Source organism: Chiloscyllium plagiosum, unplaced genomic scaffold (genome assembly GCF_037043375.1).
Source record: "Chiloscyllium plagiosum isolate Xiang-an unplaced genomic scaffold, Cpla_swu_hap1 HiC_scaffold_36, whole genome shotgun sequence".
Taxonomy (NCBI): Eukaryota; Metazoa; Chordata; class Chondrichthyes; order Orectolobiformes; family Hemiscylliidae; genus Chiloscyllium; species Chiloscyllium plagiosum.
In genome coordinates this window covers 26,909,406-26,929,976 of record NW_028270174.1, presented here as the reverse complement: position 1 = coordinate 26,929,976, position 20,571 = coordinate 26,909,406, and the positions used below count along the sequence as shown (strand labels likewise).

General features: G+C 37.0%; 1 protein-coding gene across 2 annotated transcripts in view; it reads left to right on the top strand.

Annotated features, from left to right (window-relative positions):
- pcdh10a (protocadherin 10a) overlaps positions 1-20,571 on the top strand; it is a 58,125-nt gene that overhangs the window by 11,576 nt on the left and 25,978 nt on the right. Inside the window, exons 4-5 of one of the 2 annotated variants that reach the window (XM_043674090.2) lie at positions 6,128-6,252; positions 15,051-15,188. In XM_043674090.2, coding sequence (XP_043530025.1) covers positions 6,128-6,222 — 95 coding nt within the window. In that variant the 3' untranslated portion in view covers positions 6,223-6,252; positions 15,051-15,188. Of the gene's footprint in view, positions 1-6,127; positions 6,253-15,050; positions 15,351-20,571 lie in introns of those variants that run through there. The other variant, XM_043674089.2, reaches the window with a different exon arrangement.

Sequence of the window (20,571 nt, the reverse complement as noted above, 5' to 3'; positions counted from 1 at the left end):
TGACTAAATAAACTGTTTATCTCCTAAACTGGTTACAGTGGTACAATACACATTTGGTTTGAGTGTTTTGCTGTCGCTTTGTTTGTGTATCTCATGGTGGCACCCGTTTTCTTGTTCCGGGCCTAACTGTTGAAACACTTGTCGGACATCCCCTCCAATCAGATTGAAGGGGCAGGTGACATGAAAAAGCTGAAGGAGAGGTGCTACCTTCTTAATTGTACCTGATGCAACTTCAGGTTTATTGTCTTTTTTTAAACATGGGTTGCAGCTCCACTGTTCCTGGCAAGAGTTTGGTTACCAACAAAGCTCGTGTCAATCGAGTCTTTCGTTGTCAGTGCAAAACCCACTGGACTGCCAACTGCATGTAAGAAAGCACTTTCATGTTTGCATAGACAAGCGTTGCCAATAGAACATGCAATAACAAGCGCATGTCAATAGCATCTGCCTCCGTGTCAAACAGAAGCATGGAGTGTTTCTCCATACAAATTAAATCAATTAACCACACCGTTCCTCAGATTGAGAATACTTAAAACGGTCGTGTTCCCATTCTATTTGTAATAGCTGACAATAGTAATAATAGTGGTCAGCTTTTGCCCTACCACTCAGGTTTGATGTTTTGATGAGTTGACTGAAGCAAATGACTTTGAGTGGACAGAATGCCTGAAGTGAAAAGCAGTGATGTCAAGTATTTGCCTCAAGAACCCAAAGGAGGAGTAAACTCTAATCACTTGTGATTTATTTTTCCATAAACCATCTAATCCCGTTGTGTGCCCCATCTGCAGTGCATGTTGACTGATTTTATGAGTTTATTTAAGATTTTTTTCAGAACTATATAATAGCTTTATTCTAGGGGGAATCACCTGTCACAGAGAGCTGTTGCCTTTCATATGATTTGGAATTAAACTGTAATACATTCAGGCAGGACAGAGGTTTTTGATGTAATTGCAGGAGGTGATAGCCAGACCAGCAAACAGTTGTGAGCAAGTTGTTTTCTAATAGTTTTCAAGAAGTTGATCTTGTGTAAAATATTCAATAAGAAATCAGTGCAGTGAGACTGGTACATAAAATTCTACTCAGCATTATTTGCCACATCATAAACTTCTAGTTTCATAATTTGTTTGATCCCTGTTATTATCAATAGTCATTATGAATGTGTGATGTGAAGATAATTGGAAAGTGTTGGTTAACTTTGTTAAGAATATGGTATTTCATACATCGAAATGTTTTCTTAATTTTAATATATGAAACCATTGTGATTTCAATTGATTTTAAAAGTCCATGTTTTGTTGCTGGAGTGTAGATTTATATGCCTATTTATTTCTCATTAAAACACTCTAGCTACTGGTTTACTTGAATACATGTTCCTTAAATAAAAGCAGCTCTCAATAGTTTTAATAGCCAGGGGAGTTCAGTAATAATTAAACCAGGTTTTGTAGAATTATTTCCCTGCCAACACTGCGACTGCCATTTTAACCTCTTTTGTCCTCTTTGCTTTGTTTCTGTTTTAACTCTCTTTGATCATTGTTTCCTTGTTCCCCTGCCTTAATTTTTCTTTTCTGAAGTGGAGGCACTTGGTTACATATGGCAAGCTTAGTGAACAAATATGCTTTGAAACAAGCAAGCTGTTCTAGTGGCAGTGTACAGTGAGCCCTGCCTGCTTGCTAAGACAAATTGTACCACAATCTCATTCATTATTGCTAAATTGATAATATCATACCAGTCCATTCCATGTAGCTAAATAAATGTTCTAATCGCCCAATCCATCTTGCTGAGCTAATGATGCCAGACTGAATCTCGCTTTGAATTTGATTGGTATACAGATTGCATACAAAAATCTTTTCTTATTAAAGATGTGAACACACAATGCAAGATAAGAAAATGGGCGTGTTTTTGACAATCATAATTTTGCTTGCTTTTTAGTCAAATTTTGTCAAACAGTAATTTAAAATCATGGTGATATGTCAGGAGAAAGTGAGGACTGCAGATGCTGGAGATCCGAGCTGAAAAAGCGCAGCAGGTCAGGCAGCATACAAGGAGCAGGAGAATCAATGTTTCGGGCATGAGCCCTTCTTCAGGAAGAAGAAGGGCTCATGCCCGAAACATCGACTCTCCTGGTCCTTGGATGCTGCCCAATTTGTCAGGTGAATAAATTATATCCATGCGAATGAGGTAGTAGAAGTTATAAGTTTTAGTTATAGAAAGGAGGATGCAATGGACAAAATCCACTGCAATAGCAATAGTGATGATACACATTTTCCTTCAAGCCCTGGATTTAGTTGAGTTTTGAATGTGTTTTGCTTAAATGTTACAGTTCAGCCATTCATGAATCCACTGCATGCTGTTATTTTAAGCTTCATTTCTTGGATCAGGTAGGATCTACCTTACACTGTGAGAAACAAAAAAGAAATACTATTTATAGAATATGTCTACTACTCTCCTATTGAACAATTAGGCATCAGATATGGATTCGTAACATTAGATTGCCACATGCACAGTACAGCACATTTTTTTGCCATAAACAAACAAGGAAGTCATTGACATACTGCCCACTTCTACTGAAGTATAAACACAGGAGGATGTGCAGTGTGGCTAAATACAGGATTGTAGGGAATGCTTTTCCTCTGCACACGTGCGTGATTTTTAAGAGGACAGCTGCCCCTTAAGGCAAATCCAAATTAGGCAAAGTTATGGCATTGCTAAAATGACATGCAAAATACTTCTAATTGGGTCATTTTAGGTAACTACTTCTCCAAAAGCAGAATTATTCTCCAAAAGCCTCCTAGAGTTGAATCATTATTAATGTATCAGTAATTTTTTAAATGCTTAGAGATATCTTCTTAAATGGGTTGTTGTGGGTTTGGCATGATCGACTCCACACAAAAGAAACGCTGGATGATGAGTTTTGTGTAAAACCCTTACCATTCCATGATTATATTTTATGAAAGCTATATGGTTACACTTTCAACCCCTTCCTTGAAGCATATACAACAGCTATTTACAAAGCCAATTTCCCTTCTGTCACACAGATATGTGACCCTTACGTCTCTCCTTGATAAACAACATATAAGTCACATCAAAAGTGTTAAATTTATCTTTGAGAGGGCACAGACTAACAACAAAAGCTCTTATATTTGTGCAGAAATGCCTGCTGTCATCTCTTGTCTTTTTCACCTTGTGCTCATCAGCCATATGGTGGCGAGGTTTAGTTTTCATGTCTTAATTTCGATGTCAATGCTTTTTCTCAGTGTCATCACAGTTTTTTGGTGACAGGCGTGTGATATCTGAAACAAGCTTGTAAGAGGAGTAAGTGTTTTACCTGTTTCTGTCGGCACAGAGTTTATTTTTTATTGTGCTTGATAAATCTCCTCAGTGGAGGTCCCAGAGGAGAGAAGAGGCAGGTTGTAAATAGAGAGCGAGGTTTAATTACATGGCTGTAGGCACTTCAGTAGCATGAGCACTGGTAGGTTGGTGACAGAGCTATTTAAGCTAGTATGAAATTATATTACATACATCTGTTCATTTCCTATGCTTGTACTAACTCGCAATTTGACGATAAAGTGGATCAGTTTTATGAACATCCGAGATGAGAGCATTTTTGATTTAAGGCAAAACATTTTTAGGTAAATGAATCTTCTTAGGAAATTTCATTTCAGAAAATGGAGACTCCCTGTTCAATTTAATTTTTTGAGGGGGGGGGGGTGCAAATATCTCTAAATAACAAGTGCTGATAAGGAACGGGAAGATTGCTTTTGAGGACATACTTACTGCCTTCACATCTTTCAACCTCAAATATCTTCATTGTTATACTCATTTCATCTTCCACTAGTGGTTAAAATGCTACAGGGCATTTAGCAAGCTGAATTTCCATCAGACTTTAATTTCTGCCATTAATGTAAAACATAGAACAGTATATTCAAAATGAGAAACTAATCCAGTCTTCATTCAATATAAATTCTTGCTGGAGATACAGTCATATAAAGGTTCCAATTACATGTCTGAAACTGTTCAGAAAGTTATGAGTACTGTGTGTACATTACAGTTATATTCATCTGAATAACACCAGCAGACCCAAGGTGCTTTAGAAAGGTTCCATCAAACCTGCAAAGCAATAATGTCTTTCATACCCTCACAGTTGTCAGAAGGAACTAAGCTTCTGCTGTTTGCCACTGAGCGAGTCAACTGGGTTTAGTCCTTTTGAATTAGTTTATGTTCATGAGGTCAGGAAACCTCTGAAATCATTCAAAGAAAAGTTTTTGGGATTAACAAATTATTCAAATTAAGCATCAGATGGGCCAAGTAGATCAATGACAGTAGGGGATCATTTAAACTACAGCGATCACACCATTATAAGATTACTGAAACCATGGAAAACAATATTAGTCAATCCAGAGTGAGAGTAATCAACTGACAGAGAACTGACATCAAGTGGGCAAGAACAAATCCAGACTAGGAGGACTGGAACCAAAGGCTCATGAAAAAAAAAGAAACTGAAGTGTCAGTGCTCTAGCAGCCCATGTCCAAATATTGTAAAAAAAAAAATCCAAGTAGCAAATGATGTTCATGCCAATTGGAAATATGATTTGGAAACATTTCACCATTCCTTCAGTATTACTGAAATCCTGGAATTGCCTCCTTAACGGAACTGCGGGTCAACCTGCAACATATGGACTGCCACAATTCATGAAGACAGTTCTCAAGGGACAATTAGGTGTAGGCAATAATTGCTGGCCGAGACAGTGATGCCCATGTTCCAAAAGTGAATTTAAAAACATATACCAGAATATGACCATCCCCAACAAGAGAGAATTTAATCATTGCCTCTTGACATTCTATAACAGTCCATTGTGAAAGTCAACATTCATTTCGGTTACCATTGACTCGAAACAGAACTGGACTAGTCGTATAAATACAGTGTCTACATGAGTAAGTCAGAGGCAAGGAAAACTGCTGTGAATAACTCACCTCCTGACTCCCCAAGGCCTGTCAATCATCTAAGTGTCATGTTACTATGCTGTCCTGTTCTATGTTTTATGGTAAACAGTAGGACCCCGGGAAGCACCGAAGATCATAGGGACCTTGGTGTGCAAGGTAGATAAAGTAGTTAAGAAAGCTCATGGGATGGTTGGAGAGTTTGAGCTATAGGGAAAGGCTGAATATGCTGGAGCTGTTTTCCCTGGAGTGTCAGAGGCAGAGGGGTAATCTTATAGGGGTTTATAAAATCATGAGGGGCATTGATGGGGTAAATAGGTAAGGTCTTTTCCCTAGGGTGGGTGAGTCCAGAGCTAGAGGGCATAGATTTAGGGTGAGGGGGTAAGATTTAAAAGGGACCTAAGGGGCAACTTTTTCATACAGAGAGTGGTGCGTGTATGGAATGAGATGCCAGAGGAAGTTGTGAGGCTGGTAGAATTACAATATTTAAAAGGCATCTGGATGGGTATATGCACAGGAAGGATTTAGAGGGCTATGGGCCAAATGCTGGCAAATGGGACTAGATTAGGATATTTGGTTCATATGGAAGAGTTGGACCTAAGGGTCTGTTTCCATGCTGTACTTCTCTATGACTCGAAGTGGATTTTTGTTTTGCTGTTGTACTTCTTTTTTAATCATTTTATAAATGGAGAGTTCCTACTTAATAACATGAAGTGAGTGAGAATGGTATTTCCAACAATGCAGGAAATTTCTTAATTGGGCCTTGGGTCTCTCGATTCTTATACCTCTCTTAGTGTAATCAGCATATCAATACATATTTACAGTAGAACTGCTCATCCTTCCAAAAGATACGGCAATTCCTCTTGTAAGGTTCCACCAACAATGCCATCAGCAGGGACCTTTTAAATCTAAATGTAAAAACAAATTAGAATTGTGCAAAAGTCATTGGAAAAAATAATCAGTTTCATTTATAATCTTTTCAACTGTCGTTTTGAAAGTGCTTTGACAGTGAACTTCACAACTGACATTTTCTTTTGTATGTCAGTGTTCCATTGTCATGCACATTAAAATTTGACCTTAATGGACATTGATTAGTGAATTCCACTGTGATTTTGACTTGTAAAGTGTTCCCACTAATAAGGTGCCCCCAGTTATTTAAAATGTTCTTTCCATTTTTTCCTGTCTTCTCCCCTTGCAGGCCGTTCACCGAGGTGCATCCTCCTCCAGCTGGGGGAGAGCAGGACGGTCCAGGATTCAGACTTCTCTACGACTGCCGTCAATGCAGCTCTGTGAGCGGCTGGCAGGAGGTGCGATTTGAGCAGGGTGCGTTGGACAATGACACTTCTCTCTCTTTTCCCTTCCTCCATACTCCCTCCCCGGGAATGGAACTTCTTGCTTCCATATAGCACTTCTTCTAGGGGTCTGGTCGGGAACTGATGAAGTTCAACCAACTGAGGCATCTGAGTTTGAGTGGTAGGGAGCCCTGGGACTGGAATATGTGTATTTCTGGCTGGGAATGAAGCATCAAACTTCCTGAGCTGCTCACTTGTCCTTGGTGTTTTTAAAGGACAAATCACCCTAATTAAAATGAAAGATTGCTTACCCTTTAGAGTGAAGCCCTCTTAAGGTCAAAATTTAAATGGGAAGAAAATTTCAAAAGGACCTATTAACCTGAGATTGCAGAATATGTTCTGTTGTGGCAATCCTATTGCCAGCACCTAAAATGAAGCTTTAAAAGAACATTGTCACCTTACGATTTTGCTTTGTAAACATAACAACATCAAACATTATTAATATTGAGGTGGTGAATTAAGTTGCCAACAATTGCATCTTACTTCTTTTTTTTATCTTTATGGTATTACCTCTTAACTATCTCATTATTGTCCATTGATTGACCTATACTGTTGTGTTGTATGGACCACAGTTGTCATATGATATCTGTGCTTGTGAGTTTCAACTGGAAGTACCAGAAACTATTGAAGCATGGGAGAAACACTGCTGTTGAGCTTGATCATAACCTCAACTAAGTTCCAAACATAGCTCACAATAATGTTAGAGTATTTGGAAGATACAGGCAAACTGGCTATTTATTTTAGTTCAGCTTCCTGAGGCCAACTGTGCCAGTTGAAACTGTGGCTCAGTTTTGTATCAAGCAGCAAATTTAGCAAGTTGGCAAACAGGGACTTTTTTTTTGGTCGTTTAGTCTTCATCCAATTAAGCCAAGTTGGTACTTGGGAATTGAAAACTCTGAAATCAAGGTCAATACAGTTAGATGTGAACTAAAAGTTCCACTGTTGCACATTAACAGTACGCTAAAGTGCTGATAATATTTAGATTGTACATCTCGTGAGATATGCCATTTTGCTAAACGTTTTTGAGTAAGTGTTCCAAGATTCAGCAAGATTTATTATTTGAAAACTTCAATGACAACAAAAACAAACCTTGATTTATCAATGTGGAAAAAACCTTTGATAAAGTAAAATAGAAATTGCAATTAGTTACAGCATGAATATTGAACAGTGTTAACTACATTGAAAACATGTCACAGGAATGAATCAACTCCTATTTTAGTAGCATTCAAACTTGGACAATTTCTTTGGAGTATTAAAGTAAAATATTAGTGCCATACAATCTCTGTAATTAGAAGCTGTTAACTACAGTATTATATAATATTTTTAAAGGATATTGCAGACATCCATTAGGAGGTAAAACTATGATCATCAAACAATGAATGTACTGAAATCCCTCTTCAATACATTTCTAGAATATAGCCTAATGCTCAAATCTGCAATACTTAACACAAAATGAAAATGATAACCAATGCGTACTTTGCCATTCATATTTAGCTAAGAAAATCATCATCGACAAAGTGAAAATATTACGTTACAGTGTAGATCCTTCATGGAATGTAAGGATCATATTTTCTGTCATTTACATTGAGTTAGTTTTTGATGGTGAATTTATGTAATTTCTGCAATAATGTATCAAATGGTGAAAGCTATCTATTTTTAAATATAGACAGTTGTAACTTGAGAAGAAGGTCCATTTATTTGGAAGGTTAGCATATGCAATTCTCTTGGATTGAATTTGTGATAAATGAAAATGCTTGATTAAAGACTTCCAATGTAAAGAATTTGAAAGAGATGAGAAACATTCACTTGAATCTATAAAATATGAATGATCTTACCAGTGCACAGTTCCTTTCCTACATAAAATTTTTATGTTTGTATTTACAATAGAAGTTGGATATATAATCTTTTTATGATGTTTTACAAAGTACTTACAACCCAGAAGATCTCTGTCAGTGATTATGCTCCTTACAAACATATTCCTATCCTCCTTAATTTAACCCCATAGACCAAATTATTTTCTTTCTTCCCTAACAGCACAGGAGACTAATCAGCAAGTCAAGTCTGAGCTGGACTTTTGAAGGACCAATTCACCTATTGTAACATCCCTGCCTTTGCTTCATAGTCTGACTCATTTTACTTTTCAAATAATGACCCAGTTCCCTTTTAAAAATCCCAATTGACCCTGTATGCACTACACTTAAAAGTAGTGCATTACATCTAGCCATGTAAAACATTTCTCTTGTGTCGCCATTGCTTCTTTTTGCCCAATAACTTGAATTTGTGCCTCTGTTTGTCAATCCTTCCCCAGTGGGTACAGTTACCTCCTTTCTACTCTGCCCAGAACCCTTACCATTTGAAATACCTCTGGTACGTCTCTGCTCATCCACCTTTTCTCCAAGGAGAGCTATCTTAACCTCTACAAACTTCCTACGTAACTGAAGTTTCTAATCTCTTTAGCCATTCCTGTGATCTTTTCTGCACCATCATTATGCCTTCCTGTGTTTCTGAGAAGTGGTGACCAAAAGTGAAGGATATACTCCAACTAGCATTCTTTATAGCTTTGACATGATGTCCTTTCTTTCATTCTTTGTGTTCTTATTGGGGAAAGCTGAGAATGTTGTAGGCTTTAATAACCACTTCTACACCTGTACTGTCAATGATCTATGTATAAGTACACTCAGGTCCCTCTGTTTATGTGCCCCTTAAGAATGTACTCTTTAGTTTTATATTGTCTCTGCTACTTATCCACCCGTTCCACCATTCTGTCTTTTGGAATTCTCCGCCAGTATTATCATGTTTCACAATACTTCAAAGTTTTGTATCATCTCCACATTTTCAAGTTGTGCCCTGACATCAATGTCTAGGTCAGTAATATTTATCAAAAAAAGCTGGTGTCTCATACAAATCCATGGGAAACTCTGCAATAAACCCCCCTGCAATTTGAATAACACACATTCATCACTACTGTTCATTTCCTGTTACTCAACCAAGTTTGGTACCCATGTTGCCACCACCCCTTTTATTCATTTGCTTATAAGTCTGTTGTGTGGCAATTTATTAAATGCCTTTTTTTAGTCCATTCATGACACCTCAATAGGATTAACCTCATCAGTCCTCCCTGATAGCTCAACAAAAACTCAAGCAAATTAGTTAACAATTATTTGCTCTTAATAAATCCATGCTGTCTTTTCTCAATTCACTTGCATTTGCTCAACGAACTTCATTTTGTCCTGCATGATCAGTTCTGAAAGCTTTCCCATCACTGAGGTTAAGGTGATTGATCTGCAGTTGCTGGGTTTATTTTCATGCCCAGCTTTGAACAAATGACATTTGCACACTCTTCCTGTAATCCCTCTGTGATACAGTATACTCTGTACACAAGGGAAGGATATGATGAATAATGTACTCTGGGAGGACAAGGGGGAATATATACACCGGACAGATTCGGAAACATAGGCCCGATATATGAGGTACACTAGCAGAGGAAGGAAATATAGCAGGTTCATCAGAGGAGGGGAGAGATATTCCAGTTACACTAGGGAAAAGGCATTGATGTAACAGGCATACATGGGAGGGGCCATTACAGTAGGGAATGGAAATTTATATATTAGGTACAACAGGGAAGGCTATGTAATAGGCAATCTACACTGAGATATGGTGAGTTATAGCAGGTACATCAGAGAGCTTGTGGTAATATACAAGCAATATTTAACTTTGGGTAAAATGTTTCTGTGCTATTCATCTGAACTTGTGGTGATTCAGATTCTAATCACCTCTGAATAAAGTAGTTTCTCGTGAATTCCTCCTTGGATTGACTTGTGAATATCTTAAGTTTCTGACCCCTTAACAATTAGTATCAAAGATGTCTATCAGACCTTTTTTTTTTGTACAGAGAAGATCCTGAAGCTGTTCAGCCTTTCCTGATGGGAATAACCTCCTGGTCTGAAATCATTCTTATCATTCCATTTCTTATCCTGTGAAGACAGTGAAAGTGTATGATTAAAACATGGCTAATTTTCACAGTCAGTTTTCATTAATAATAGATTATATATTTATGGGAATGTGTAGTAAGAGAATAACTGAATTGGGTACTGAATGATGTCCTATATCACTAGCATCTAATCGTGCTCCATCTGGGAAACTACACTTAATCTTTCTTTACTGTGTACAAGTGAAATTAACTGGTATTAATAGTAAATTGCGGAGAGAAAAATTAATTAGGGTTAGATGTTTTTAGTGTTCATTATAGAAAGGATATGGTAAGTGTTGAGTTAGTACAAAATACCCTATAGACGCTAGGCCTCCACAGAAGGAAGTAATTGTAGGATTACATGGTTAAAGATTAAGGATAAAGGTAATTGTTGGCATGCATACTTTTAAGTAAAGAACATGACATTTGATCCTGACGGCATGGCATTAAAGCATTCCAAACATTTATTCTTGATTTGCTTTCTATTCTCCTGCTGAATACTTTTGTCGAAGACTTTTCTTTGGATCTTGGAAGGAAGACATTTCAGTGAAAAGAATCAAAACAGTAATCTCAATGTAGACCATGTCCACTAGCTACCAATTATTTGAATGTAGTTGATATGTTTGCAAACTAATCACTTAGTTCTTCACACAGTCCGAAACGAAAGAACATTTCATACAAACTTTGTTAGAGATGTTCACCTAATATTCAGCAATTATGTTCACTTCTGTACTGACATGTGGATATACTCTGTAAAGACCCCTTCTGTCTGCCTGATGTTTTAAGAGTATTTCTGCTGCACTTATGAATTGCAATAGTACACTTATGTAACTTGAAGTGTTAATTTAAACCAAGGACTTTGTGTAAAGAAAATAGCAATGATGAAATTAAGAATTTGTCAAATCAAAACAAATTTGTCAAATAAATTTAGGTGTCTGAGAAGGTGCTGCTTTAAGGTAATGAGCCACTGCTAATTGTCATTATATATCTTCTGTCCAAGTAGGCTTTGGGAGAATCTTATATTCCCTCATGCCTGGGGCATGTTACATGGCCTAGATTAACCTAATGATAAGGTAGGAGGGGGAAAATACATATTTAAAGTAAGCAAGGAAAATTGTGTTCAATACAAAGGGATAAGAATGTATCTTTTCAAACCATCCATAAATATATTCCTCCTTTGCAACAAAATTGTTCGACATACCTCATGGATGTTTAACAACGGTCCATCCTGAAGTTTGAGGGTAATCTTGCACTTTATTATCTTTCCTGTCTGTCAAGTCAAACCTGTTAAATTAATAAAGTTTGGTGTTACTTTTAAAGTTTACTGTGCTGTGTTCTGAAAGGTTTATTTAAAAGAAATAAATACTGAAAAATTTGAAGAAAATTGAAATGGATATCGAAGGTTACTGTCTCTCATAGGAGTACTTCTTGTCTAAAGTCAAAACTCTTGGAGTTGGAACTTTTTTGGTAGTTTATGTGTAAGAGCATAATTTGATGTATCATTCATTCATATAGATCCAGACTGATCCAAGTTTAATGCATTGTTCTTTTGCATTAGTTGCTCTCACCCATGGTCAGAGCGGAGATATTTCAAAGTACTTAATTGCCTAGAATTTTACAAGTTGATGGCTGTGTACATACATCCAATATGGTACTAAGCCATACATTGGTTTACTATTGGAGCTTCAGACCTTAATGTAAAATGTATTAATCTTCATAATTTAACTTGTTTATAGCATTTGACAGCATGAGTCAGCTGTTTTGAGCTGAACTAGTTGTGTAGGTGATACAATTTAGGTTAGTAGTCCTGGGTGATGAAGAGTTGAAATATCATGAAAATATATATATGTGAACATTTGGAGAGGACAGGATGGATAGAGTAGAGTAATAATTTATTTATCATTTCTACCATTTACAACTGTTTCAGTGAAAACGAGACAGCGTTCCTTCCGGACCGAGGGTGATTGTTGAATAAAATATTAATTTCTCATGGAGGTTGAGCACTTCTGTGAGGTAAAGAGGAGCTGCTGGCATCCGTTGAGACAGATTTTGTCATGAACAACAATGTCAGCAAAGGTGAGGAGGAATTGATCTAGGGGATTGTCTAGTTAGGTCAGTTCCAAGAGAACTTCCAATACCTGGGAGATGATATTCCAATAAGAATTATGATCCTCATGTGAAAAGCAAAAAAAAAATGAAGGGAGACCATACTTATGGTGATATTTCTTATTAGATACTGAAAATATCCCCGGTTTAATTTGTACTATCTTCTGGTAGCTCACTCAAGTAATTGTTTTTCAGTTATGAATTAGACATTATTTGTAGCCTATTTGACAATCAATTAAGCTCAGTCCTGACTTCACCTAGTCTCAGCAAACACATACGCATAACATAGACACATTTTTCAAGTAGCTGGGTGGTTGAATCATAATGGAAATGGAAGATGTAGTTATTTGTTCAGCTTTGTAGAGCATGATGCTGAGGTCAGTTGTAGTACTGCTATACTGGTTCAGGTGAACTCATCTGGCAATTGGAGCAGGCATATTTTTAGTTTCTAAGCACAGCTTCTTGATCTTTTTACCAACTGAGCCACTATAGAACTCAGAAACTGTAAGTAATTTTGATATTTATGTTTTCTTCTTCACACATCTGTGAGACAGCGGGGGATATTTTCCTGAATTTATGATGGAATATAAGTGAAGGTTTTGTACGATCATCAAAATTTGACTTCAAGTCATGTAATCAGTTATTATCTGGTTGAGTATTGTGGCATTTCGACTTAAAAATGATCATTGCCCCAATTTTCATTCCAATCTGATAGATTATGACTACTTGGATTGGATATTCCCCATGCAAAGAGATCAAATTTCATTTGTATTAATTGAAAGAGTGCTTCAGCATAATTTTTGTTTGATTAAAAAAATGCCCGTGTGTTCAACTGGAGGAAACAAAAATGAATAGTGTTAAAGATCTCAGGCAGAAAACTCAGCATTTTTGAAAAATGTAGAGCTATCGTTGCAGGGTTTTTCAAAATTATTGTCACAAATTTCTTCTGTAACCCTTGATTTTCTACAGGCAGCAAACTTAAATTGTGACAATCGTCTTCATGCCATTATTACCTAGTTGTTCATCTGAATAAAATTTCCTGCATGGTTACTACCAAAAATTTCAGTGTACTGGAGGAATTAAAAGAAAGGAACTTAAACACAGTCACTTTGCATTCCAAATATCCTTTTATTTTTGTTCCACAATTACATAATACCCTTCATATCCACAACATTAAAAAAAGTTCAATTCTGCTTAGTATCAACTCTTTGCCAGTTGAATATTTGAAATAATGTATCCATGAAACAAATTTGGACAATCTGAAAAAATTTCATCTTGGGTGGGAATTTACAGTGCAAGATAATTGTTCAATTCACAATCTCATTATTGCTGGCATTGTTATACAGTCAAACAAGCATTACATTTCAAGGAAAATTAGTGTAAATTTAGCAATAAGTTCAGTCGCCCTGAATTATGAATTAATCTGCTGCTTTATTGAGTATCGTTGAGTAACGCAGAAAACATTGCAAAGGTTGAGGCTACAGAAGATGAAATCTAACTTCGGCATTGGATCAAATCTGGCATTAGGGGAGTGACTGGCTATTTCATACTGCAATAGAATTGGAAATTAGGCATGGTGCACAACAGGAACCAATCTGCTATGTCAGTTTTGGTCTCAGCAAAGAATAAATCCCAGCCCTATCATGTAATAACCTGCTTGAAAATTGCTAAAATTAATATATTCATTTCAGAGAGGGTGCAAAGCTTTAAGATGCAGCTTACCTAAGATCACAGGATTACTTTTGCACTCTTCTGAAAAAAAGAATTTAGCTACCTAAATAGAAGATAGTCTGCCTATCATTTAAAGTGGAATTGTTCTTACAACTGACATTAACTATCCTGGCAAGCAGCATATCTAACATTCTGACCATGCAGAACACAATGCAGTAAATCAGTGTCCAAAGTGACTTTAGAATCTGTTGCACACCATATCTTGTAATAGATAACTTAATGAGGCATTTTTACTGGTGCATGACATAGTTCTGAGAGTGTGGTGCTGGAAAAGCAAGCAGATCAGGCAGCATCTGTGGAGCAGGAGAGTCAACGTTTTGGGAAAAAGCCCTTCATCAAACTATGTTAATGTGCAATCCTTATCTGTAATTAGAACTATATCATTGTCTGTATTGTAAGTAGTGCCTGCAGCATAGTCACTCTGGATATGATAGTTGTCATTCTTTATATATAATATGAAAAGGAGTGCAAAAGCATTCTTTCATCAGCATGACAAGTGAGTAGGACACAAACTTGATCTTTCTATTTGTCTGCATTAACATTTCATTTAAAAAGTGTATGTTTAAATTCACAGTAGGTAAATCTATAAGTGCTATTGTCCAGAGAGAAGGCTCATTTGAATTTTAATGTGTCCTTGGCACTTCCTGTCTCAGAGTAGCGCTGTGTTTGGAAGATCTTTGTTCATTATTTCATGGGGTGAAAGCTGGAGGATAAATCACTCTGTGGTCAATTGCTGTTTGGTGTTTATCTCAGTGTACAGAACAGAATTAAAGTAAAATTGTGAAAATTTGTACTGAAGGAGTTTCGTGGGTGGGAGCAAATATATTGGAGACTCCAGTGAAATATTGATACATAACCAACGACCTCTTAGAACTTTCTTTCCAAATATTGAAGTGGCATCCTGCAGTCCTCAGTAGAAGGTTAATGTCCCTAATACTGTTTGTTTTGACTTACATTTGTAGGAGCTGACCTCTTTTCCAATTGCACAGAAGAGTGTAAAGCACTGGGACACTCAGATCGTTGTTGGATGCCCACATTTGTACCCACGGATGGCCGTCAAGGACCTGATTACCGCAGCAATCTGCATGTTCCTGGCATGGACTCTGTGCCTGACACCGAGGTCTATGAAGCTCCAGAGCAGACAGGAGAGAAATCCTTCTCTACATTTGGAAAAGAAAAGTCACATCCATCTAATTTAGAAAAGAAAGAATATGATGCACTTCTGCCCAACACACGTGCGCCTTACAAGCCGCCATATTTAAGTGAGTATTTATCAAATCAAAATATTTTTGATTATGAACTTTTCTTGTGCTTTGAATGAAATCATTTCCTTTTGTGAAATTGAAGTCAGATTAATAATTTTATATACAATACATCTGGAGAGTAACCTGGCTGTGAAAATTCTATTATTTTCAACAGGCTGACTTGTTTTAGTGAAGTGTAATATGGGGTTAATTATGAAACTGAACCAGATACTTGAATCCACCTGGATTTCAATAGTTGAGTTGATGCCAAATTGTTAAATGTATTGAAAGTTGAAATAGACGTTTCCATGCACTTGACTCAACTTTGGATATATTTAAAGCATACACAAGAGATACAAAGGTTCTTTGGGCACTTCTCAAATCAGATTTGATGTAACATTGGAATTGTCCTCTGTGTTGTCAAATCTAAATAAACTGTGACTCTCTTCTCCAGAGAAGTTGTCATAGCTATGTCTTAGAATCAGGCTAAGTCACTGCTTTGGAGTTGTATTGCGACGTTACTGAATTTTTTTCATGTTTTGTCTTTGTTTATGCTGGTCAGGAAGAGATCAATGCAAGGACATAAGATATTTTCTCACCTGTTTCATGTAGCTTGTGTTCATCTGTATTTAATGGCTTTTAAGAATGAACAATTCCACTTTAAAGTGGAAATATTCAAGTTATTTGTATTTATCATAAATTTTACAAGCTTTCCATGAATAGGTTGTTTGTTATTGTTGTTTTACAGTCTCACATAGAACTTGTTCCACTGCTGTGAAATTGGCAGTATTAAGTTATGCTGCTAGTGTCACACTTCTGTAATCAGTTTCAGACAGTACATTGTAAGTGCACACTTGAGTAATCTGTTGATTGTTGTCGAAATTACGTTGAAATAGTTAAGTTTAACTCAGAGCTGAGGGTCCTCTTCGATTTTTGTCAATGTGAGAAATTGAAATTTGGATTTGGGGATCTCTCTGTTTATAAAGGCACTATGTAACTGAATTGTATGAACAACTAATGTCCCAGATTTAGTTTCTGGTCTGTCCGGATAGAGATGATCTCTGTCGAGTAGTCAATGAGGTACAATGAGGTATCGCACCCTTAAGAGAAATAAATCAGGGCTTTCACAGCAAATCATTTTCGAACAATTTCTGGCAGAGAAATGCTTATGTAGTTTGGACTACCCTGAGTTGGTACATTCCATGATCAAATCACCATATCACCTCTGAGGGGCCAGACAGGAATAATGAAAACTTAGGCAAGTTATCACAAGGTATCCACACAACCATTCTAATCAAGAAATCAATACCAGCAGGAAAAATGGGAAGGAGAAATAATCTGAATTGAAAAAGATAGAACTGCAAGACAGGTCGATGGACCAATAGGGAACAGTTTTCCCGTTAAAAGATGAAAATTCACTTTATAATGCTTGCAACTACCAAGTGAAGTTGAAGTGAAGTTAAAGTTGTATGAACTTTTCACATGGAGATGATTTGGTGCTCTTGTCAGCTGTGCTTAGTTGATAGTCTTCTGAATCAAAATGTTATGACTTCAAATTCCACTCTAAGACTTAATTGCAAAGGTAATAATGGCACTCAGATCCAGTGCTGTTGGAATACTGCACTGTCTGAGGTGCTGCCTTTCTGATGCGATTTTAAACAGAAACAGTGGTAACACTTTTCGTAGCTTTATATTGAAAACCAACAAGGAAATCATCCCTGCATCTTGTTCAATATTTAGCACTCAATGTACAGCTCAAAAAAAGTCATTGTCATATTGGTATTTGTGGGGCCTTGTGTACAAATTGGCAATCATACATTGCACCAATAACTCTTTGAAAGTACTTAGTTGACTGTAAAGCACTTTGAAATTTCCTGTGGGTATGAATGGCATTACATAAATGTTAGTTTTTCTAGTTTTCAGATCTATGTTTATGCCAAGTTTAGCTTCAGTTATATTGCATATTTTCTGTTGCAGGAGAGCCCAACCTATTAATGCCTTTTAATGTTGCACATTATCCTTCATAATTGTATTGCTCTATTTTGATGGAATTAGATTGTCAATTTGTATTATTTGGTCAGCAAACAAAACAGGGCATGCCATAGTTTTTCTCAGTAATAGTACTGCTTATAGACAATTTACATGCTTGCCATTTGCTGTTTTAAAAAAAGTGTATTTGCTCTTCTATCTTCCTAATTAGCATATAATGTGCATTTTAAATGTGTGTATGAAGTGTTAAAAATGTTGAAGGGCGACATGTGATTTTAATTTTGAAAATCTCCAGTTTACTTCTGCCCTGTCTCCATTGGTGCATCATATATATGTTTGCACTTCCCTATGCATTCAGCTCCTTCTTCACTAATGAGCCTTCACTTTGGTATTCCTCTTAGACCTGTGAGATCTCTGATTTTGCAAATGTTTTCTTCTACGGAGTTAATTGCATTAAAATGACTGTTGTGTTGAAGTGTCTTGAAATTGTACATATTGCAAAGCATTTCCACAATATATATTTAACAATTCCATTTTAAAATAATTTTGAGTCTAACACCAACTGTACCTCAATGCTGATTCTTGTTTCAATCGTATAGGTCTTTTTAAATTCGGTAATACAGTTGCTAGTCATTTGTTAAATCCATTTATCACCAGCACCTCACGGTAACTAGGTTCAGAGGTGCAACTGTTTTTGTCCTTATCTAAGCCTCCATACTAAAGAGGCTGGTATTTATCTGTTATATAGGGGAGAAAAAAATACCATTGTCATGGTCCAAAAATATAAATGATTGCCCTAAAATGAAAAAATACAAAAACTTTTACAAGTACAAATTGTATTTATATGGCATTTTTAATCTAGTAAATCATTCTAAGGCAGTATACACAGTGTTATCAAATAAAATATGACATTGAGCTGTATAAAGAAATGTTAGGTCAGATGACCAAATGCTTAGTTAAAAAGTTAGATTTTAAGAACTGTCCTAAATTAGGCAAGAAAGGTAGAGGTGTGAGGCGAGGGAGTGCCGGAGCTGAGGGTCGAGGTAGTTCAATGTGTCACCATCAGTGATGAAGTAATAAATATCCAGGGATGGTGATAAACTCGAGGAACACAGGTATCTCACAAGTCCCCAGGGTCAGATGGATCTATCCCAGATTGCTGTGAGAGGCATGGAAAGAAATAGCTGGGGCATTAGCAGATATCTTTACATCCTCTTTGGCCACAGGTGAGGTCCCAGAGGACTGGAGATTAGTCAATGTTGTTCCCTTGTTTAAGAAAGAAAGCAGGGATAATACAATGAATTATAGGCCCATGAGCTTGACGTCGGTGGTAGGGAAACTCTTGGAGAAGATACTAAGGAACAAGATTTATGCACATTTGTAAGAAAATTGACTAGTTAGTAACAGACAGCATAGTTTTGTACAGGGAAAGTCATGTCTCACCAACTTGATTGAATTTTTTGAAGATGTGATAAAGATAATTGATGAGGGAAGGGCTGTGGATGCAGTTTATATAGGTTTTAGTAAGGCATTTGATAAAGTCCCACATGGCAGATTGGTACAAAGATGAAAATCACATGGAATTCGGGGTGGACTGGCTAGGTGCCTACAAAATTGGCTAGGTCATAGCAGACAGAGTGTAGCGGTGGAGGGTGTTTTTCAGAATGGAGACTGGTAACTAGTAGTGTTCCACAGGGATCAATCTTAGCTCTTCTGTTGTTTGTAGTATATCTAAATGATCTGGAGGAAAATGTGGGTGGTCTGATTAGTAAACTTGCAGATGACATGAAGATTGGCAGAGTTGCTGATAGTGTCATAGATTGTGAAAGGATACAACAGGATATAGATAGGTTGGCGACTTGGACACAGAAATGGCAGTTGGAGTTTAATCCAGACAAATGTGAGATGATGCATTTTGGAGAGTCAAATTAAGTTGTGAATTATATTGTAAATGGAAGAATCCTTCAGAACATTAACATATGGACAGAACTGGGTGGGCACAGTTCCCTAAAAGTGGCAACACAGGTGGCCAAGGTGATTAAGGAGGCATATGACATGCTTCCCTTCATTGATCAGGGCATAGAGTACAAGAGTTGGAAAATCATGTTGCAGCTACATAAAACCCTTGTTATGGAGTATTGTGTGCAGTTTAATACACTACCAGAAGGATGTGGAAGCTTTGGCGAGAGTGCAGAGAAGGTTCACCAGGATGTTTCCTGGTCTTGAGAGCATTGGCTATGCAGAAAGCTTAAAATGACCAGGATTGTTTTCACTGGAAAGATGGCAGCTGAGAGGGCACCTGATAGAGGTCTACAAAATTATGACAAGCATAGATAGAGTGGATAGTCAGAGGCTTTTTTCCCAGGGTTGAAGTTTCAATTACAAGAGGGTGCAGGTTCAAGGTGAGAGGGGGAATATTTAAGGGAGATGTGTGAGGGAAGGTTTTCACACAGGAACCTGGAACACAATGCTAGAAGAGTTGGAGGAAACAGGCACATAGGCAACATTTATGAGGCATCTAGATGATTACAAGACAAGGGAGGGAATAAAGGGATACGGACTGAATGAGGGGAGATGGTTTGTATCTTCAGTTTTGTTAGGGCATGATGATCAGCACAGACTTGTGCTGTTTTGTTTGGGGTAGGAGAAGATTACAAAGATAAGGAGGGGTGAGGCCATGAACATACTTGAAAACAAGACTGCAAGTTTTCAAATCAAGTAATTGCTTCACTAGGATTCAGTATAGATCGACATATATTGACGATATTGAGTTAGGCTTAGGTGAACCTTATTTAGGGTGATTTAAGGTGTGAGCATCACAGTCTAGAATTAATCTTCTATGTATATTGAACAAAGAACCAGTTTCATTGAAAGTGCTTATTGTTGAAACGTGTATTAATTAAAATTTGCCTACATTGGAGAGATGATTGCGCAATACAGTAGTCAATGGTCTTTTCTTCCTGGCATCCAAAATTAGAGGACATAGGTATAAGGGAGAGGGGGAATATTTAAAAAGGGATCTAAGGGACAATGTTTTCACATAGAGGGTGGTGCATGTATGGAATGAGAGAAAATGGTGGAGATTGATACAATTACAACATTTAAAAGGCATGTGGATGAGTATATGAACAGGAAGGGTATAGAGGAATATCGGCTAAATGCTGGCAAATGGGACTCAATTAATTCAGGTTATGTGAATTGAACTGAAGGGTCTGTTTTCATGCTGTACATCTCTATGACTCAATGACTC